The sequence below is a fragment of the Merops nubicus genome, unplaced genomic scaffold (genome assembly GCF_000691845.1).
Source record: "Merops nubicus isolate BGI_N331 unplaced genomic scaffold, ASM69184v1 scaffold6296, whole genome shotgun sequence".
In the NCBI taxonomy this organism is placed as follows: domain Eukaryota; kingdom Metazoa; phylum Chordata; class Aves; order Coraciiformes; family Meropidae; genus Merops; species Merops nubicus.
In genome coordinates, this window is record NW_008614232.1 from 152 (window position 1) to 23,090 (window position 22,939).

Sequence of the window (22,939 nt, forward strand, 5' to 3'; positions counted from 1 at the left end):
TTGTCCTAGATCACTCTATGAACCACAGGCTGGGAAGAGAAAAACCTCATTCCCATCCCAGCTCCTTCTGGATCCTGCCAGAGCCCCCTAAGCACAGCAACACCCATGGCTTCCTTTGCAGTAACAGAGGTGGATTTTTCAGAGCATCAGCTGCTCTCAGTCATGCAAAGCCCGTGCCCACCCCAAGCATCACTGTTGGCAGGAGGAAGTGATCTGTGTTACCTTTCCTCTGTGTTCCTTGGCATCGAGTCTCCGCAGGGATTTCAGGCGCTCTGCAGCTGCTAATGTGTACGCCCTCATACCTTTAGCTGCATAAATATGTAGAATTCTAAGACAGCAAATAAAGACACTGATCACTGCTTGGCCACGAACTGCCCTGGGAGCAAACAGTTTTTTTACAGGGTAGCACAGCCACTGTGGGGGGTTTTATACCTAGTGTTCCACAAAACCCTGTCGTGAGCACTGAAGGGCTTGACCTGGAAAGCACCTTCTCCCATGGACAGGGATCCCCACCTCAAAACAAGGGCAGCATTCCAGACCCCTCAGCACTTCTGAGCTTTGACATGCTGTCTCCTTGCTACTTCAGCACTTTCAGGTGATGTTAGCCCTTGTGCAGGTAGGTAGTGAGTCCTCCACAAAGCCTAGTGCTGGGGCTCAGCTACTATATCTTATGTACCTATCACTTGTTGGAGTTGTATCCATTGGTGACACCTCACCATCTGAGTAACAAACTCTTCTAAACTGTGTATTTGTAAACAGACTGTTAAAATCTTTATCAGAATTACTGGTGTGAGAGGGACTGAGTCCCTATCCTGTGCATAAGAGATTTGTCCCACCCCACAGCAGTTATGGGCTTGCTGATAACATGGCCCTTAGCAACAGGGAAAACAGTTCACTGCTTCACTTCTTTTTTTGTTGCCTGGCTCTGTGGCTGGAGCTGGAGAGAATGACACAGAGCTGCTCATGACCTCCATTCACCCAGGTTCTATTTGCCAGGCGTGCACAGGTAGCTCTGCAGTTCCCCTTTTGCACAGGAGCTGATCACCCTGCACAAAACCTCTGGGTTTGTTTCTCTCCACACAGTGGGATTTGATATTTTCAGTCAGAAGGTGGGAGGCAGTGGCTTCTTTCCCCAGGTAATTTTGTGCTCCAGAGACACACCTTGCAATTTCAGGAAGCAGAAAAGCAACTTTGTGACTAGTCTGATTTTCAGTCAAGCTCAGCCTTAGCTCTGGCAGCACACCCCACGCCTCCCCAGGGATGCCAATAGAGGATACTAGTGATTGAACAAATATCTGAACTGCAGGACTGCTTCTGTGAGGACTGTTTGGATAAACAGTGTCTCCAGGCCACATTTGGATCATGGAGCTCCTCCTTAATCTGCCTTAATGTCCAAAATTAGCAGAAAATCTAACAGCTAATCTGTTATTCTATCCTGTACCAAGGCTGAGTGACCCTTTTGGGTAGGAAATAAAACACTCTAGGCATATGAAAGTTACTGTAGATCTTTATTGAAAAAGATTTTGTCTTTTTCTAACCAGAACAACCCAGAAAGAAATTCTGAAACATTCCATCATCGTTTTATATTCACACACAGAATTTACATACATTAGAGTGAAAGGAATTTAAAAGCAATCTTAGCAACCACAGGCTTGATTCACAACTGCATTATCCCAGTTTGACCTACTGAATGTCTTTATACTCAGACTGGAGTAAGCAGTGGTGAACTAAGCTCCTTCTAATTAATTTCTTTGCTGGGTTTTTCTGCAAATGTAAGCCACTAATTTCAATGCACCTGAACTCCTGCTATTTTCAAGCAACTTCATGACCACTTGCATGATCTATTTCTTATGTCTTCCAGATTTGTCAATATTAAATTACAAAAGATGCTTTGAAAGCTTCAGCCTGAGCTTGCAAACCTCACTCAGGCATAAACTGTAAGGTCACTTGAAATATTGGAATAGTGCAATAAATTATTTTGCAGTTAATCTTGCAAATAATAAAATCACCTAAGGATCCTGGGCTTTAGAAAGCAGAAAAACCCAGAGAAATTGTGTCCACCAGCCAAGAGTCCCTTGTTGATTAAGAAAATGATAAACAGAGTCAGAAGGGGATATCTCCTGCAAATATATTTGCCCGTGGCACGGCACTCCTGAACATCAACAATACTATATTTATAGTTGCATCAGAGGAAGAAGTAAAGCTATTTGTTCTCCAGGGAAGAAAATCAGAAAGCTGTGAAGAAAATGTGTGCACCTGTAGGCCTGGGAAGACTACAGCACAGAGAAACTTTCCATAGCAGTGAGGCACAAGAGAGGTCACTCAGGTTCCCTGGCTCAGCGCGGCATCACCGACTCCACACCCAAATGCTACAGAACTAAAGCATGGCCACGAATTCCCTTTTAGCCTGAAATCTAGATTTTGGAAGACCCTAACTTTCCAATGATCTCCATGGAAAGAGATCATTTCAGGGCTTTGTCTTGCTATCTTGGCTCTGGCAAAACTCCTGGTGACTTCAGTGGGACCGTGATCTTTCCATTGACAGAACATGCAGCATGACCAGCCAGCCCCAAAACCAGCCCCCGTCTCAAAGGTGGAAATTTTAGAGTCCAAAAACATCCTGCAGCTGAAAGATCATGACTGTAAATCACTGTCCCACACCTACGTGGCTGTTTTCCCACGGCACACAAGACGAGACCTTCAAGTTACACCTTTGTGTGAGCTCAACCAATTTATCTACACTACTTTGTGTTGCTCTGAGATTAGGGATGTCTGACTCTGCTGGTGTTTAGTTCAGCTGTGTTGACTTTTTGTCTTCAGACTCATGTGCCTACCTGCATAACTAAAACACTTCACATTTTCCTATTTTCTGAAGGAGTGGGTCAGTTTAGAAAATAAAAAACGCCAATTTAGGCCCCCAAAATGTTTTCTAGTGGCCTAGATGAGGTAGTGGCTCCTCCATGGGCAGGGCAAAGGCACACACACAAGGCATTCACACTGAGCTGCAGAAAGCAGCCCTATGGAACTAGGTCTTGCAGATATTTAGGGAGAAGTGGACCCTCACCAAAGGCTGCAGTTGGCCATGGCTACACCACAGTATGTCAATTTGAGACCACATCTGAGGGTGAAGGTCACCTCATGCTGACACCAAGCACAAGGACTATGCAGTATCAAAAGCCTGCCTGGGAGAGGCAGCAGGAACTGGGACAGCAGAGGAATCTTGCAGTGGGCCCCAGGACAAAGCAAGTTTCACACAACACACAAGTCATGGTGTGCTAGAGGTGGCCACCAAAACGGCAAGTAGATTTCCCACCCCACCCCCAGCCTGTCTTTCCTCCCTACTCAAAACTCACTGTGGTGTCAGGTGGAGTATTGAGTAGGTGAGGATCAGGCCCCAAATGTGGAACTCAAAGCCCTTCAACAGAGAGAGCATGGTTTAAAACATACGTATCATTGTCTTCATCTTCTAGAAGCAGCTTCTCGATGGGCAGCGTGCCAATGACTCGTCTGGCATCCTCCAGCTCCTGGGGGGCTGGTTCAGGAATGGAGATGGGCAAGGGCACAAACTGTGGCCCGGGAAGCGTGGAGGAGGCTGGCTGGTACTGCAGAGTGGAGGCTGGCAGGGCAGAGAGGGGCTGTGCCCATGGGAAGTAGGTAAGAGGTGGCTGCTGCTCCGTCACCTCGAGCTGAGGCACTACAGCAGGGGTGGTGCTTCGGGGCTGTTAAAACAGGAGAGGGATAAAAGCAAGTAAAACAATTGGGCAGGTGGGGAGGGGGGAGGACACACACAAAAAAAAACCAGACTAAGGATGCACGTCTCACTTTGAACATCCCTTTTCCTGTCTCTGACATACCCTGTTAGACTGAGTGTGACCGTTTTCCCACGCTGGCTCCCATGAGAGTGGTGGCTGTGGGTGTCCCAGGTGCTAGCTGCCACCAGCTCACACTCACCTCCAGTTCCCTCTAGCTTTCTGTTCCCACTCCCACCCTCACTGTGAGCCCATGAGGCAGTTACACCCTGTGCTGAAAAAATACCTCTGTGTCAGTCTCTCTGAGGTTGTGCATGGGCAGAACTTCGCTGCCACAGCTTATCCTGGCCTCTGGGACACCCCATCCTGACTAGCCTCTGGCAGCCAAGGCAGAGCCAAATGTGGAACAACAGCCCTTCCTCACCAGGGAAGGGCAGGGGACACATGGGCCTTTGCTGATTTGGGGTGTTGGTTTCAGCAGCTGAACTGGAACATGAAAAGTAAAGTAAGCTGCTTGAGTTCAACTAAAACAGAGTTCTCTGCCCTTCTCTTCTAAGGAAGAATGGATCATCTTGGGGCAGCCAAAGAGAATTATTTTGGCTTTGCTTTTCCATCTTTAAATAGCAATTTTTGATAAACTGATTGCCAATTCTTCTTGCTTCACCTGGTGGGTGTGTTCCCTGGAATCCATTTACTTTTTTTCCCCCCCCTTTTTAAATTTGGAATTAAATAGTGAAGAATCTCATGGACACTGCTCAGATCTCTGGTGGGACTGTCCTAAGTACTGGTCCAGACAACTGCATTCATTCCCTATAATGTGCATCCAACTCAGTGAACTATTTCAATTCTGCTTCCTCAGGTATTCCAAATCCAAGCTGAAGAAGCTGGTGATGCCAGCTGCAAATGTAGCATCCTCTACTATTATCTTTGAGCTGCAAACCTTGTTCTGATACTGTAAATAACTGTTCATAGAGTTGAACCAACTGAAGGCAATGGCAGCCCTGCTGCTGACTTCATGACTCATTTCCCAAGACAACAGTGAGTGTAATAACAGCCTGGAAGGTCTGAAGGAGTGCAGAGGGATGGGGAAATGGTAGAAATATGCCTCATTTCAGTGCAGCCACAACTTTTTGTCCTGCTCAAACCATACTGATGTCCAGCACAGTGCAAACAGAGCCAGTGCTAGAAAAACTACGTGGCACGGATGCAACAAAGACACAATATTATAGTAATCAAATTATATTAATTACATCCAGCACTCCCTGTGGCTCCTGCTAAAAGGCAGGCATTTTGCTGTCATTTATACCTGGATATTTGTTACTTACTGCAAAATTGGTGATGAGTGGCTGAGAAGTGTAGGTCAGCACAGATGAAGGTCCAACCAGGGTGTAGCTGGGCCCCATGGGCTGAACATACATGTCTGCTGTGTAGGGGCAGCTGACTGCTTCATGAGACATGTAATCAGGGTAAGTGGTCCACTGAGTTAAAGGCTGTAATGTTGTGGGAGAGGGCTGGGAGATCCAGCCAGAACAGAGAGCTCCTTCCTCTGAGCCAGGTAGTGCAGAGGCAGCAACCTCCATATCGACACAAGGCTGGCCTAAAAAACAGGAGAGGATTAAAGCTCAGTTCAGCAAAGCCTTCCCTGCAGCAGGGCTGGCAAGCACTTAGGGAGTTAGGGAAAAGTTACCCATTGGTGAATAGGAAGGAACTGGCTGATGGGGCAAAACAACCTAGAAGAGAGAAGAAAAATATCAAGGGATTAAGACCATAAGCTTCCAATTCAATCTCTTCTGAGAACCACTGAGGGACAGAGCATATGAGCTCCTAGCAGCTGATAATCAGCTACTACTGCAGTGCCAGTGCCTGGATTTTCCCACCTGCCTCTACAGAAGGGCCAGGAGAACTGAGCCTATGAACACAGAACCCCAGGCCTGTTCATGGACCAAAGTCCACCTGTCCCTTCAGCTCAAGGGGGCTTTAAACAGTACTTCAACCTTGTGTTGCAGAGGGAAATCCTCTTCAGAGGAGAGCCACTCTATTTGTTTCCCCCTGGGAGGACAGATACACCTGTGTGTAGGCTGAAACTGAGAAAGAGATAGCCAAGGATGGCTCTGGCTTATCTCTTTTTGTGCTCTTGACCTTGTGCACTTTCTGTTCCTAGGAATGAGATCCTGCCACGTGCAAAGCACTTTCCCCCTCCCACGAAGCAATGGTGACTGAGGTTGCTCAGCACCCTCAAGGCACTCCAACTAGAATAATGCCATATTTAATGCTCTCTACAGGTAACCTGAGGCTGCGTCGCCTTCAGAACGCTTCAGAGATGCAAAGATTCCTTTCACTGCCAAGGTATTGCCAGCTGGTGCCAGGGCTGGTCAATCATTTAGCTACCAAGGAAGAGTTTTTCAGCCTGTGTTTGTTTTTCTCCTACCGTTGTAGCTGCCGTTGCACTGGCATGATGAACAGTTCCCCGTTTCCTTTTCAACAGCTCCTTGACTGGCTCTTTGACACGGACACCTTGATAGGGGCGAGGCTGAGGCTGCTGTTCTGGAGCAGAAGCTGAGGAAAAAATAAAAGGAATAAATACAGGTGACATTTCTTTTCCTGCTGTTTGCACAGAGCCGAAGTCCCTATGGCAGCCTGCTTTGCTGTCAAAGGTTTTGACCAGTCAGTGTGGCCAGAGTCTGGACTCATAAACATTTCCTTCCTTAGGTAATAATGTCTTGTGGCCCTTCCTTGGCAGCAGATGGCATAGGCCTTCTGTTTAGATAAACAGACCTTTGCTGTTTAGATGCTGTGATCCCACAGATAGATCATGAGGACATGAAGGATGCTTCTAATTCCCTCCAGCTGTTAAATGGCTGCAACAATCCTGAGAATCTCAGCCCTTTTTTAAACTTTTTTTCTTTTCTCTCCTCCTTTTTGCCCCTTTTTTAATTTTCTTTTCAAAAGAGCATTCATACAAAATTCACAGCAGAAGAGCTTGCACAGGCCTTGCAGCCAGGCTGGTGTGGAAGGCAGAGCTGGTGGTTTCTCTGCCACACTGGCAGGTGTTTTTCTGGTCTGCAGAAGCTGTGTCCTATCAGGGACAGGGTGTAATGAACACGTTCCATTGACTCCACAGGCACGTTGCTCTAGGCTGCTCTGACAGCCAGGGAGCACGTAGCACAAGGAAAGGGGGTTACACAGAGGAGAGCACCCCATTCCTAAGAGCAACAGCTATCAACAGCCTCCCAGTGGGGGTAGATTTTATACACGTGTGAAAGCTGATATTATCAACCCCTATTTTACATTAAATATTCCGAGGTAATTGATAGCAGAAGGAAACCATAGGATATCAAGGCTCAGGGAGGCCTGATATTTGTAAAGCCACTGATAGCAGTAGTGGCTACCTGCTGCTTTTTACTGCACTTTGGTTTGTAAATATGCTAATTGATAAGTTTCCATTTTCTAAAGATTGCAACTGGCCTTTGGTGTTACGAAGTACAGGTGAATATCCAGCTCAAACCCTAAAACATTATTCCATCCAGGAAGCACTGTTCAGATTTACATTCTGTGCTTCCTATCACAGAACAAGATGAATCATTTTGCCTCTGATCATCTCTCCCAGCTACATGCATTTGTATGCATAACTGAGATGCTTCTATTACACCTTTCTGGAGGCAGAAAAACTGAGTCTAAACATAGACATTGTAAGCCAGTCTTAAATATTTAACAGCATAAACATTTCTGCTTTAATTTCTTTCCTGAAAAATGAAATACTTTTTCCCCTTCAACTTTGCTCTACCACCAGCTCTTTCTCACTCCATACATCATTATGAAATAATACTTTTAATACCAGACCACCACATTTATGCACTGACTGTTGTCTTTGTTATCTTTATGCATATTTGGAAAATACTTTGCTTTAAAGTACTAGCTGAAGAAGAGAAGATTTTTCAGCCTTTGCTTGATCTACTTTTGCTTTTTATGGACATTCTTTGTGGGACTTGAAATTGGGTTATTTGCATTCTCACAATTCCTGTGGCTTTGAAAATGTAGTTAAAGAGAATTAAGATCACTTTAATTCTGCATACAAGCATTCACAAAGGCTTTTAAATTTAATAAGTAAAACATGAACTGTATTAATTGGCACTAATTTACCTGAGTGCACACAACAGCACTAAAAAGTGCCGTGGTATGAGCTGTCCTGAGAACCCTGAAAAGGAGCTGGATACTAGACAGGAGGTCTGAAATAAATACCATCACAAAGGTGCCTGCTTCATCTTATAAAAAGATTTATTTACATTTGGAAATCATTTATTTGGTATGCTACCAAAAAGCTCTTCAGGGTCAGACATGGCTGCTGCTCTTCGTGCTACTGCATGAGAACATCAGCTCTGCTGAAGCAGATATGAGCTCTGCTGAAGCAAATATGAGCTCTGCTACAGATTGCACAAGGGTATCTCTTGGGTAGTGTCTTTCCCTGAGTCATCCCCCCCATGTCAAAGGCCCTCAGTCATCACCCCCATGTCAAGGGCCCTCCTTGCAGAATTAGGGTGGGGAAGAAGGGCAGTTTCTGGCTCCAGGTTTGGGGGATGGGAAAGAAGAAATTTACTGTAAAAGCTGACAAATATACCTATTCAGAGTTTCCGGTGTCAGCAGAGTAACCCAAAAAAAAAAAAAAGAAAGAGAGAGAAAAAAAACCCCAAAGTCTGCAGCACATATTTCAGTTCCCCCAAGCTGACCTCCAGAAATAAAAATAATGCTAGCACAGCTGCTTTTCCTCTCTTCAAGTGTGTACCAAGGCTGAGCATCACAGACCAACCACAGCAAAATGACTTGTGGCTTCAGTGTGCAATTCCTCATAAAGCAAAAGAATAATGATCAGTTTAAAAGGAAAACACTTGGGAAAAATAATGACAATGAAAATATAATTGTTAAGGAAGTGCCCTGATTTAGTAGCCTCCAACTTGTAATGCCAGGGTTGCCTTAACAAACTCTGAAGCCTCGCCTTGGATCAAGTTTGAGTTATATTTTTATTTAAGTCATGAGGTGCAAATGCACCAAGGTCTGCATGCCAAAATTCCATTCAAACAAATAAAAAGAAGAGCAGTGCATGTGCTCCAGTGCTGAAGGACCCACTGTATTCTAGACTCATACAATTCAAGGATCCCAGAACATCCATGTGCTGTTCCATAATAGGCACTGGATCTTGACTTAGACCAGATTTCTGAAGTGGGAACAGTGAGCAGCATCAGAATGCAAGAAAAGAGAAAGAATCTAATCCTACCATTAGGGAGCTTTGCAATAGTTTGTGTGTGTAAATATATTTTAGCTCATTGCAATGCTTTTGTCAGGCTGCCTCACAAATCCATGGTGTGTGCACGTGCTCAGGCTCCTTTCATCAGTGTTATCACTCACTATATTTGCTGAATGCCAACAGAAGCCTAGCACAAACCTGGAAGACTTTGAGTAATCTCTCAAAGTGGCTGGATAATACAATAGCCAGGGAAAAGTTACCAAAGGCAGCAGTCACACTAGCTCTAAGTGACAAGTGACAGCAGAAGAAATGGGTTTGATTCCACCACTTTGCAACTCGGTCTGCAAGTATCCAGACTGCACAGACAAGGCTGAAGGTTCCCAGTTTCAGTGGACACTGGATGAAGATTTTACAGCTTCATTAAGTGTTGTTCTTGGGGTCAACACACTCATCTCTCTGCTGTGGTTATCCCCGTGCCAATTGGTTTGCACCTAGGACATAATATCATTTTTCTTGCTGAGCATGATTCCAAGTTGTGCTGCACGTAGCAGGCACAGCCAATGGGGATATCCCATTTTTGGCAGGATATCTGTCATCCCCAAATTTTTGTCAGTACAGTAGATGCAGATACAGCATTTTTAAAGATACCTGCTGCTTATTAACATCCATTAAACGCTGGTGTGAGTATAAGATGAGGAAGGGAAAGCCTACCAACACACAACCCAACAAACCAAGCAACTGCAAAACGCACCTTCCTCTGCATTTTTATTTAACCATTGCTGAGCTTGGAGGGAAGATAATGGCAAAACAGCTGTTGGAAGGTTGCAAGTATTGAAGCATGACAAGTTTCAGATCACTAAAACTTCATATTAGCACCACTGGCCCTCATACACACACAAACTGCAGATGAGTTTAAAACTTCATCCCTGCAAACAAGTCATAACAGTTTTCCATCAGGGCAATTTTCAGTTTGAAATACACTGCTCATCTTTAAGATTTTGCATGGCTACCTGCCTGCAGCAGCAAAAGACACACGTTACTGTTTCAGAAGATTTACTGTGCTCACACACTGACATGTGATAAGCTTATCAACTGATCAGTGTGAACAGTGTAAATATTTTTCTCTTTTCCCCTTTCGCTTCCAGCGAAATAAAAATTCTCAATAAAAAATTGAGAAGAAATACAACAGAAAACTTCTTATTTGCAGTAACAACAAAAAGCAAACAGTAACTCTTGAATAAAAAGAAAAAAAATTATATTTCAACTAACAAACTACTGAGTTCCTGGCTTGGATATTGAAAACCAAATTACACTAGGCAGCTGCTGACGTTATACTCAGTGAACTTCAGCTAATAGAAAGAAAAAGGTGGCTCAGCTTTGTATATGCTATTTGGAGGCTTAAATTCTAATCAAAATCTTTCTACAATAAGACATCAAAGCCCATTTAGCAAGGGACTGAATACTTCATCGTGGTCATCTGCATTTTACATTGATTTCAAATGCAGAACCATTTAAAAATGCCTTTTAAAAAAGTATTAAAGCTAATAATATTATTTGGGGTCTGTTGCTGCTTTGGAAATGAATCATGTGATCCCAGCTGACATCACAACTGAACATTGATAATGTCCCATGGATATAATGGATAACTGGGAAAAGCACTTGGATTAAATGTGGCTCCTAACAGCTAGGCAGACAATCCTTCTAATGAGAATTGTTTAATCAACTCCTCTTATATTTACATTCAGTCCATCTAACCATTCACAGCAGTGGATCAGGAGGAAAAGACACAGAAATCTAACTCTGATTCTTAGCTCTTCCTCTGAGGGGAAGATCACCCAACTGGTAGATCTCCAAAGTTACTCAGCTGCCCAAGGGTAAGTGCTTTAATACAACTCTCAGAATGTTTATCTGTATTCCATCTGCCTATTCCTTGCTTCATTATCTTGTCAATAGCCTTTCCACCAGAAATTATGTGTCTCAAAGCCCTAGGCTTGCATGTCAAAGCCCATTTGAAGGACTCAACGTGCAGCTCTTTTTGTGCATCTGACACACCTCAAATCTCCTCTGGAGTGCCACCCTTATTTTTTTGTAGACAACCCTGGCAAGGAAAAAATGGACTGGAGTGGATTAATGTCCATACTGTTTGTCACACTATGGGTGGATGTTTCAATAAAGATTTAGCTAGATGCAAAGCACTAAGCAAACATCTGGGCAGAGAATCTGCCCTACAATAAACAGAGCTCAGAGCATGAGCAAAAGAGCCAAGAGATGGTTCATTGCTCAGTGTAAGGAAATGAACTCAGGAGAATTCTGAGCATAATTAAACCAACAGACTAAACACTTGCTTACCAACAACTCGCTGCAACATTTGATTTATTCTTTTTCTGCTGTCTTACACAGCACTATAACAACCAAAGTCAGTGAAACGTAGTATTCAACAATAGTATTTCAGAGTTATGCTCAAAGTCTTTATTTGCAGGTGCTTCTCTGCAGTTGAAATATTGTCAAAAATCAGATTAGCCTTGGATTCAAACAGATGCATGCGCACTTGTACCCTGCATATGCCATTCTTGGGGTCAGGGGGTGCTTTTGACTGCTGTCCTTTTCACACCTCTGAAGGATCTAAATGAATGGAAGTCTGGAGGCCCTGTATAGAACCTACATTCTCTTCCAACACAAGAAAGGTGCTGCAGATGGGCAAAATTTTAACCTTTAAACTATTTTTCTAGTTGGATAGAAACAAAACGAAAGGGAGATCTGAAAACATTTGGGAAACAACATGAAAGGCTGGCTAGTGATCCCTGCTCTTTTTATTATTCTGAGTAGGAAAAAAAACCCAAACAAAAAAACCCCAAAAAAAGCACTTCCAAATAAGAGCTGGATGCGTTGGCCTTGTAGCAGTGAGGGCTACTCAAGATTATCTGTTCCACAACAAGAGAACTCTATTACAAAAGGGAAGCTGAGATAGACAGAAAGTGTCTTAACCATAAGTCTCACCCGCATGTCATAATTCTTTCCCAGCCCATAATACTCTTTTCGGTTTAGTAATGCAGGTTTTCCATTGAATTGCTTGTGTGGTCATTCATAGAGCCTGACACCTGCTTTGTAAAGCATGGATGGACTCAACTTTCATACTATCCATCTTTCCCAGTGGGGTTTTACCAAAATTAAAACTCACAAGGTGCTGCATGTTGCAGTTTCACCTCTCAGTCTCATTAGCTGATACTTTCAGAAAGGCTGTACAGAGCCCCACATCTGTTGTGGGCAGAAAAGGCTTTAAAAGCATTTGGGAAGAGGTTTTCAAAGGTGAAAATCCACATAGTTGCCCAGGAAGCCAAGGAATTGGCCCAGCAGCTAAATAACTGAACATCTGCCTTATGTGCTACATTGGACTGCAACAGGAGTTGTGCATCCAAAGCACTTTGACCCAGCCAAAAGCATCACCTAAGCATGAAACTCTTGCAGAATTTCAACCTTCTTGCCTAACAGAAGCCATTTGCATGAAAGGTATGTTCACTTTGTTTTCAAAACACAACGTGAGGGAACTATCTGCACAAAGACACGTGAGAGGAGAGTAGCTGGTGATGCCTGGTCGAAATTTCCCACCCCTGAAGGGTTGTAGGGCTGTTCTGCTTCCATTCAGCAGAATCCAGCCAAAAGCTGGGAAGCCCCAGGCAGTCACTTATCTGCTCTGCTGTGGGAGGGGAGGCTCTGGGGCTGAGGCTCTGGGGTTTTGCCGAGCGGAAGCCCCGGGGCCCCACTCCTGCAGAGCAGTGCACTGGGCTGTGACCCCGAGGGAAGGACTTCCAGCACACAGGGCCAGCCAGGCGAGACTCCCCAGGGGGACACGAGCCCCTGACACTGCACCTGAGGACCAGGGCTGGTAGTTCTCCTCCTGTCCCTGCAGGGCTTCCCACAGAAGGGTCCCAGGAAGAAGCGTGAACCTGCCCTTCAGAAGGTGCCTGTGAGAAATGCCCTCTGGTGAGGTCACACCTATTTAAATGAGTTCTTGAGTCACTCTTGGGCTTTCAGTTTAGAAAAGCTTTTTTTTTTGATCTTCGGTGATTTTTTGTTGTTGTGGGGTTTTGTAACTGGGGAAACCTCCTATTTTGCTAAAAAACACTTCTAATCCAAGTCAAGGTGTCCTGATGAAAGGTTGTCAGGACTTCTATGTCGTCTCCCTTCACACAGGTACAGATAGAACAAAAATTTCTACCTCTGCCTTGGCTTTCAAGCTGGCACTCTGCTTGACTGGAATTGCAAATGCATCTCCAGCTGGAGAATCAATTCTGTAAGACAGGAGTGCCACAGCATCAGGCATGCCCTTGGCTTCCTCTGGCAACACAATGGTTCATAACACACTCATAGCTCCATACTCCCTAGTCATGCTGCTCTTTAAGCATGTAAAGTGGGACTTAATTATTGTCCTGGGTTTTGTTCCAGTTTCCTCAAGGAAGGAGGTCAATCCTACTAAATTTGTGAATCCTTAGGAAATGAAGTGCCTGACTCCAGCTGACCACAGGGAAGTAACTTCCCTGCAGGGTGAGAAATGTCAGACCCTGACATCCACTTGGGGTGTCAGCCTGGGTCCCACTTACCTGGCCAGCTGGCAGAGCAGTATCACAGATGTGCAAAACCAAAACAGTTGCTCTTGCTAGGATTAGAGCCCTCTCTTTCTGCACCTGAATATGGGATGCTTCAACCCATACTTGGGAAAAAGCATCACCCAACCCTCAGAAGCTCCCCACAGACTTATTGCTTACCTATCCAGAATGCCCTTTTACCAGAACAACTTATTTTGGTTTGAACTGTGCTGACACTCTGCATGGCAGAGGAAAGCTCCTCCTATTTCCTAGGCAGGGAGCTGAGCTGGGCTTTTATGCTATTATATTAGCTTAGGGTTCATACAAGCAGAGACCAAGTTCCCTGGTCACCCATACTGCTTCTGCATCAATTTATATAAAAAAAACTAAGCCAATAAAGCAAAGTAAGCCAATAAAGTAAGCCAATGGCTTGCATGTGGGCACTGGAACATCCATTTGGTCACAAGTGGCTTGAACCAGATGGCACAGGAGACCTGAGGCCACAGATAGTCACACTCAGAGGAAATATAGGTGCAGCAGTGACACTGAGCAGAGACCCAAAGGGATACTGAGAATTCTGACTTCCACTGAGGCTTTTGGGACTTCTTGGCACCTAAATACTGACCTGAGCTATCTATTTAGAGTTGCACAGGGCACTCCAGTAGAGCAAGCAATTGCACCCCAGCTGCCTGCATCCCAGCCCTCAGAACACTCTTCCTGGGTACCTCCAAAGCCAAAGCACATAACTCATTCCTGTAACAGCACAGAAAAGAAGCAGGGCTCTGACAGCTCCACGTTGGAAAAAGGAACACCACCCATGCAGTGACAGAGCAGAGGAAGACACCAAATGCCAACAGCAAGCACAGACTCAGCCAGGCAGCCACCTACAGAAATTTCCCTTCAGCTCCTTCTGTGTCTTAGCAAAGATAATGCCATGCTGCTCTAGCAGCCAGCCCAGGAGTGAGAGAGAAATCTAGATACTCCACCGACTGCTTCACCTGACTGGTGTGAGAAGAACTTCCTCAGCAACAGAAGTCAACACAAAGCAGATACTATTTCTCACACAGGCTTTCAGCACAGCCAGGAAGCATTGCTCTGACAGGAGAGTCACGTCTTGAGAAGCTCAGGGGGCACAGAGGGACAGGCAAGTGTTGCCCAGAAGTTGTCTGGTCTAGAAACTATCCACAGGCAATAGCTGACATCAGGTTTTGATCTCTTCTCATGCAGGATTCTAATTCCTGATTACCTTTCAAAGCACTGCACCCATCAGAGAAAACAATGCAAAGGAAAAAGATCAGTTCATTACCAATCCTGTCCTACCTAACCCATCAGGTTGTTAGCATTGTTTTGTCATTGTAGAAAAAAGAAGGAAAAAAACAAAAAGAACCAACTCCCAAACCAACTATTAACGGACTTCTGAGATCAAAGGTTAGAGCCAAGATATGGATCTAATCATCTTTCATTGTAGGAAAACGAAGGAAAAAACAAAAAAGAACCAACTCCCAAACCAAACCAACTATTAACGGACTTCTGAGATCAAAGGTTAGAGCCAAGATATGGATCTAATCATCTTGCAGTATGCTCCACATCATATACCTACTGATTCTGAAGTATCATGAGGTAAAAGGTTCCCCCTTTAACACACCTTAACAACAGCACTCCTGCCTGCTGGTTAATACTGGTCAAACTGGAAGACAATTGAATAAGCAGTCAGAGCTTCTCACTACAGGATGTTATAGTTTACAGAATAATTTCACAGATATACATTCGAGCTTCCAAAGTGTTCAGCTAAAAATTAAATAAGTAAATAGGATAAATAAGTCTGTTTGCTCTGTTACACAAAGGTTCATATGACTTTCTGAACTTATGCATAGTTAAGCCAACCTCTGAACAACCTACAAACTATTATATGAAGAAGATTAACGTTAGATCCATATCAGATAAGTCACTGGCAAATATTGAAGCAACCAGATTCTTCCATTTGAGTATATTGCATTATTCCAGGCTAACAGAGCAGGATTATGAGATGCAAAGTACGGCAGCATGGTTGCAAAAATCAGCATCTGCAGATTCATACATTGAGAATGAAAAACGTGCAAGAAGCAAACACCTACCTGTAATTATGATCAGTAAACGATCTGAGCAAAGGTGGGACAAGGGGAATGAAATGATCTTGAAAACAAGAAAACTTATTTCCTGTAAAGTCATAACTGTATTGCTCTCAAACTACTTTGTTCCTTATCTTTTTTATTACTTGAAAAAAAGTACGTATCAAAAAAAAAAAGACACAGAAATAAGATTTCTCACAGGTTTCACTTTTAAAAAGGAAAATTTTATGGTACGTAACCACTAGAGCCTTTGATATAATACCTGCATCCTGTTATTGTTTTTATGAATCATAGTCTTCCACTTGATTCATAGTGATGAATGCCATCAAAGCAGCAATGCCACCCTGTGTTAATATCCCTGCTGGAAAATCAGCATCATGCTTTATCATCTAGCTCTCTTGAGCCATGCCTCTCATCGCAAATACTGCCTCCCATCCTGTGCCAACGCTCCCTCACTCACTGCAACCTTCAGCTTCCATCTCAGTCATGAAAAACAAATCAGAGCTCACTTACATTTTTGCCAGTGCATATTCTGAGTCTGGACGGAGGCTTTTTTTCCCTCTTTGATGAAGGTAGCTTGGCTTTTTAATTGTTACTGTGTGTTTGGCTCCTTTACGGGGATGCGACAACTGACTGTCAGGATGTTTCTTTCAGCTTTTTAAAAGCCCCATGTTCCCGCTGAACCCTGTGATGTCATCACATCCTCCAACCACAACCACTTCTATATTTTCCCTTGCTCTGTGTTGTTCTTCATGATGCTAAACAGTTCCTCCAAGAGCAGTGATGGCTGGAAGATATTATGCACAAAAAGCCATTCGATGTCACCGAAATACATTCCAACAACATCAGCCCTGGAACCTGCCACTCAGGGGGCTTTTACCATAGATTTGCAAGATTAGGTCAAAAGGCTGTACAGCAATAAAAAGCACAAAGGTCTTTTGGTAAGATTTGGACCTCCTGTGGCACCAAGGATGGTCTCGTTTCATGTAAGACAGCCTATGGGCTCCATACACTTCACCCAAATGACCCAGCCCATACCCCGTGTCTGCCTGGCCCTTTAAATGTGCACCACTCCTAAAACACAGAACCTGAGTGTTTGCTCCTGCCTTGTGAGAATCTCAACTCCCTGGGGCCGCTAAATTTGAACTTCTGAGGAAACACCTGTAAACACTTCAAGCCTCATTAAACGAGGACGTCCTTCATTTAAAAAAAGAAAGGCTTTTTTTTTCCTGTTTTGTTTTTATCAAAATACAACACTTCTTACTAAAGAAGAGGTGGCCCTTCCAGAATAGCTTGTGAAGCCAAAGGAAGGCTGAGAGAGACGTGCCATAGGAGTTCAAATAAGTTCTTATCATTAATAACAGCACTGTTAGATCTTACCTAGTCACACCACTGCATGAGCATAACCTCTTAACGTTCTTTCCCCTAAAAATCAGACCATCATGATGAATTTTCACAAATAATACTGACTTAGGAACTCCACTCCCAGAGAAATATTTGGTGAAGGCTGCACAATGAGTTTAGGATTCTGGCATTCCTATCCTCCTGTCCAGTTTTTAATCACGGGATTGCCACAGCCCCAATGTTTGTTTCACAAATTTCTCTTCCCATAAAAAGAACAGGATCTGGTCAGTTCTTTGGGCAAGAATCTATTGGAAGAATCTCATCCTTTCAGGGATGCCAAACAACTCTGGGGAGCAGGTCTGTTTTGTGAAGCATTTTGCAACACACCATTAGTGTTGCATTTAATGGAAAACCCCAGAGTAATCCAATGAAAATGAACACTTAATTGCATTCCCTCTTGTTCAAAGTTTTGTCCAAAAACCACCAAGAAGCAAACCCCAAAGAGAGCAGAGGGGAAAGAAATAAGGAATGTGTACCTCCACGTTGCTGCCCTCCAAAATAACACCCACCTCCTCAGTTCTAGGGCACGGGGGCATTGTTTGGCAGTGTTTTGCATATCTGCATGAATACCACCAGCCACACAGTATAATATCCTCTCTGCTGTTGAAGTGCCTCATAATAACAGGCAATCTCTTAGCTAATACTTCAGAGGTGGACAGGTAAGCTAGAATCCAACTCACAGACCAATATAGGCAGAAGAAGTGAGGGAGAAACTGGCTTCAGGGGCATTGCACTGACACCAGAGCAGGAAGAACTCGTGGATTTTTATGTCTCCAGTATGAAAGCACTATCCTATTTCTTCCTAAACTAATGGAACTTCATTTTAGAAACCTCTTAAATCTGCAGAATGATGATAAATGCTTGTAATGCAACAGAAAATCTCTGCCTGACAAATGACATCATTTGAAAGCCAGGACCTAATCATATATTTACATTTACTTAAAGCTTACAGCACAAGGCAGTCTCAGGAAATGCTGGGGAAAGTTCCTGGAGTTTGGCTTGGTAAGTGCATAAGGCAATGACTGAGAGTGTTTACAACTGTATTCTACTGCAATTTTCTTCTGGAAATACCTAATTCTGATGTCATAGAGTTACTGGAAAATAGCATAATAAACCAAGGGTTTAGGCACGTTTCTGCTGGGTAGAAGCACAATCAGATTTGGACACATCACATCTTATATATATATGAAGACAAAATAACACACAGAAGTAAATACACAGACTCAGAAGAATTTCTATGTGCATATCATCTCATCTTTAGCTATACTTTAATTTTACCTAGAAAAGCTGTGGGTAACATTAAAAATGGTTTAATATTCAGTGATTTAAGGTCTTTATATCAATACCTTAAAAATATGAAACCAGGCAGATAATTTTTTTGTTGAAATAAACATCTAAAATGAGGAAGTTGCAAAAAAAAGAGCATGTTTTCCACAGAAAAAAAACACACCAAACCCAACAGCCAGCTCTATTTTGGTGGCTAATGATGATCCATTTCCATATTTTATACACAGTTACCAGATAAACTTTTGATGCATTAACAAAGAATCATTTTCCAAAAAGTAACTTCACAGCTGTGCTTTAAGATATAAAGGGGCACACGGATGTAGTTTGGTGACCCCATACCATGCAAAATAAAGGCTCTGTCAAATACAGGCATCTAATTTCATGTATTTTACAGAAAACCCCAGTTTGGTTAAGGATCATCTTACTACTGCGGTCCAAAGGACGAGACAAAATTGGGGAGAAAGATGAAAAACACCACTTAGCAAGTATCATATCTTCCTCTGACGAGTGTTTTCAAACCATGATTGAAGTTTATAGTCTATAAATATGGCTAGGCTATTGTTAAATGATTAAACACCGGCAGCAGGAAGGCTGCTGGCTGATATCTGCACCTTTAAGAGACACCCAGAAAAATAACTGCAACCTTTGCTGCTAGCTGACTAGATGCAAATCCAGCTGCCCCTGGTCATGTCTCAACCAGACCCCAGTAAGACCAAAGCAACATGGTCTGTGTCCAGTGAGAGGTTACATCAAACAAAACCTCGGTGTGGCAAAGAGCATCTCTGCCCTGAGACCAAGAACAATTTCTCATGGGCCTGGTGGCTGCATTTTGAGTCATGTCCAGAGACCAAAAATTTCACAGGCAGTGTTATAATCTGATCTGGCAGATAGCTCTTCAAAGGATAACCTGAGATGAGCAGCAAAGCACACTAGAGCACCCCTGCACTGGATACAGGAACCCTTCTTTTCATACCCACGGTGAGATGCCTTTCTCCTAAGCAGTGTTTGAGGCTCTGTACACACAAGAACACTCAAGGGTTGTAGCAGATCCCTGCAGCTATCTCAGCAAGGATGGCAAAGTGGAGTGCAAGGATGACTCAACCTGCACATGCCTCATCTGCTCTTCCAACTAAGATGATACAAGTGTGGAAGAGAGATGCCCAGCATCAGTCTGTCTTTCACTGAGATATGTAGGATGTGTTTCTCATCAGACAATGCCAGCTGGAAACCAATACAGCAGCCACAGCATTCAGAAATCTGCCTCTCCCCTGCTAGTAAACCATCCACCACCGACAGTGGGCAAGACTTTCATCTGAATACTCAAAGATGTTTGGGGGTTCTTTGGGTTTTTTGCCCTGTTCTTGGAAATACTGCTCTTCCAAAGAGATACACACTGCAAAGCAGGGCCAGGAACAGAGCTGAAGAGAGGTACACACATTTCATCATGCAACACAGACTGAAAAAAAAATGATAGGAGCTGATAGGACCTTCAATGTTTTGTCCAAGGTCACATAAGAAATCTGAAGTAGGGCTGGCAACAGAGGCCAAACTTTTGTGGATAGGCTTGTGTGCTTGCTAATCATATGCTTCCTGAGGATTGTCTCACATTTTTTTTTAATAATTTAAGTAACATTGAAGCAAGCATGGTACAATAAACTCAGTGATTTTTATGTGAGCCTCACGCCTCCCACCTTCGCCCTCTGAAACAAGTTCTGATTCATACCTCACCTTTGATAAGGAACAAATGATGCAGCCCTCATACATGCTTCGTGCTAGAAATTAAGTCCTTGGGCAGTGTAAATCACCATATCCCTCATGACCTCTCAGATGGTGAGGATCTGAACCTGGGACATTCCACATCCACTCTAGAGTTACTGCACATTTTTCTCACAAAGAAACGTCCCATACTGATCAGGCCTAACATTGAGCACAAAGGAAAGCATAAAACCTTTCAGAACTTCTGCTCATAGATGTTTAAGTGAAGCTATTTCCCAGCATCGTCATGAAAGTTCTAAATTCTAGAGTAAAATGAAAGTAAAAAGCCAAGCCAGCCATATTTCTCACTCTGAGACCATGTTTGCCCTGAGAGATATGGGTTTTACATCAACAAGCATTTGTGTTTTCCAACACACATTAAGTTAGAACATCAAGTTCTAACATCTAGAACATTAAGTTCTAGAACAGACTTTTCCAGATTTATTACACCACCAAACCCAAAACCCCCACATCTCTTCTTAAAACTAAATCCACAAGCTGTTTTGGGCCATCTCAGACACATCTTCTCAGATCTACCTTGTCCTTGCTTCTCCCTTCCTGCTGCTCACACACATGCCACGCTCAGCACCATCTGCTCCCAGCCTGCCCATTCTCCTCACTCAGGTGTCTGCCTGTGGATGAGCAGCAGTCACCTTTAGGTCAAGTTTCCAGTACTGAGTCAGGCAACAGGAACAACAGCACGTAGAGCCTGTGTCCATTCTACAGCTGGAAACAGAGCCAGAGAAAGGACCCAGAACAGTGATGATCCCACAAGTTTGCAGCCAGCCTGGGACCACAGGCACACTACCACGCAGATAACACACACTGAAGCCCTTGATGCTGCAGCTTCTCTCTGCAGATCAATACTCAAACCACTTTGTGTGTGCCTGGAAAGGACCCAGAACAGTGATGATCCCACGAGCTTGCAAAGCCAGCCTGGGACCACAGGCACACTACCACACAGATAACACACACTGAAGCCCTTGATGCTGCAGCTTCTCTCTGCAGATCAATACTCAAACCACTTTGTGTGTGCCTGTGCACCTTGCAGGGCTTGCTCCTGACTGCAGTGCTGACAGCCTCTCCCCCTCCACACGTCCCTGAGTGGCTGATACAGCAGATGGTGTCAAGGGGTGAAAGGAGCAGGGCATCTCTGTAACTTCCCCACCTACAGTGACACCAGTCTGGTGACTTGTTGGCTTCCAGAGACCGTGCTCACCAACAACAGTGAAAGCCAAACTATCTGGTGAGAAATTACCCAGAGAGCCACCCCCAAAATAAACCCGAGATTGGCAGAAATCAAAAGCAGATCTCGAATGATTCAAGAAGAGAAAACAGGATTAAGAATATCATTGAATGCTACGCACATAAATGGCATGACTAGCTCTGGAAGGTGGCAATGGCAGACAGCAGGAAAGCTTGGGCTTTCATCAGGGGTGACAGCAGCATGCAGGGCTCTTCCATGCTCCAAAAACCTTCCTTTTGCTCTAGTCCTGCTGAGAAGCCAGTAAGGTACTGCCTGAAAGACTTGGGTCCCTCTGTTGAGTCTGCCAAAGCAAAGCACTTCTTTATAAAGTCCTTACCACCACATTTTTAACTGCTTTCCTCTCTCCTCACGGAAGCAAACCTAGAGAACAAGGAAGATGTTGTGTAACAGCCATTTCCTGAGAATCTCTCTTTGGACTGGATTCACACTAAGGCAAGCCCCAGAAAGGAATTTTAGGTAGAGCTCAGGCTCTGTGTGCTCAGTTCATAGGGTGGTAGTAACTCATCTCAACAGCCACATTCAGCCAAGATGTGCCCAGCTCAGCAAACCAGGGACTTCAACACCTCCTTTAGCATTCAGATATTGGCTGAGGGTTACCAAAACCTGAGCACCCAATATTTCTTCAAGGTAATGGCTTCAGGCAGGTGCTAGATATTCTACTACCAGATAAGATTCTCTGCCAGGAACCTCACTGTCAGGCAGCATTCTAGCTAGTTCATTTAGAATATGACTTACCACTGTCACCAAGGGAAAAGCTTGAGCCCTGATTGTGTCACAATGAAAGTCAAGTCACCAGTCCCTGGTCCCTTCTAGAAAACATTCAAGTTGAGAGTGCTCTCCGAGCACATTTGCCCCAAAGTTTCACAGAGAAACAGGACTCAGCAGCTTTGGCAGCATCCTTAGGCCTGCCTTACCCTGAAACCCATGATGTGCAGCTGCAGAGGAGTGGGCAGAGCTACAGAGAACAATGGCACTGCACCGAGTCCTAAATTGACACAAAACTTCCCATTGCTTCATTCAGCATTTGCTTTTCCATGGTCTCCTTCAAACACCTGGGAAACCCCCCTGAGGGGGCAGTGAGTTGTGAAAACTCAGGAGGTTTGTTGTTCACAGGACACCAGCAGAACAGGGGGTTAGACAGTTCCCCACTGCCCACAGGACCACCTGCAGATCTCAGCTCATCTCTGCCTTCAGATGGTTGATTTTCTGCTTAGCCTAGGGGAAGGGACTCTGTTAAAAAGTTGGGGAAGGGGGGAAATGGGAAAAGTTTGGGGGAATTGCCTGTCAAGGACCTCCCTTTTCATCATGAGCAGTGAGGATACAGGTTTGTGAACCCTGCGTAGACAGCTACTAATCAGACCTTACGATAGTGGAAATGTCAATTCCTTCTCCAAAAGGCACTGACCCTGATTCAGAAAACAAGACTTGTTACATCTTCATTTGGCCCTCGTGCTTAAGAGAGAGCCCAAGAATTTCAAATTGATTTCAGGAAAAAGGAACTAAAAACTTAGCTCTGGTTCCTGGCCAGGCTAGAGTGAGAAAACCTG

The 22,939-nt window shown here is 44.1% G+C and overlaps 1 protein-coding gene across 2 annotated transcripts; it reads right to left on the minus strand.

Moving 5' to 3' along the window:
• Nucleotides 1–3,407: 3,407 nt before the first annotated feature.
• Nucleotides 3,408–16,208, minus strand: POU2AF1 (POU class 2 associating factor 1). Of its 2 annotated transcripts, XM_008942137.1 has the most exons (5): nt 16,193–16,208; nt 6,178–6,305; nt 5,437–5,479; nt 5,075–5,346; nt 3,408–3,719 (listed from the first exon to the last, which is right to left on the minus strand). In XM_008942137.1, exons 1-5 carry the CDS (start codon nt 16,206–16,208, stop codon nt 3,408–3,410), a joined length of 771 nt encoding a protein of 256 aa, XP_008940385.1. The 2 variants fall into 2 exon arrangements, with proteins under 2 accessions (XP_008940385.1, XP_008940384.1); XM_008942136.1 differs by lacking the exon at nt 16,193–16,208 and having other exon boundaries at nt 6,178–6,342.
• Between the last annotated feature and the right edge of the window lie 6,731 nt (nt 16,209–22,939).

Coding starts and splice junctions, on each gene's coding strand:
- POU2AF1 (XM_008942136.1), bottom strand. CDS start 6,342: ATGTCACCTGTATTTATTCCTTTTATTTTTTCCTCAGCTTCTGCTCCA. Junction 5,480..6,177: donor GTGCAACGGCAGCTACAACG/GTAGGAGAAAAA, acceptor TCTCTCTTCTAG/GTTGTTTTGCCCCATCAGCC. Junction 3,720..5,074: donor CACTCATCACCAATTTTGCA/GTAAGTAACAAA, acceptor CTGTTTTAACAG/CCCCGAAGCACCACCCCTGC.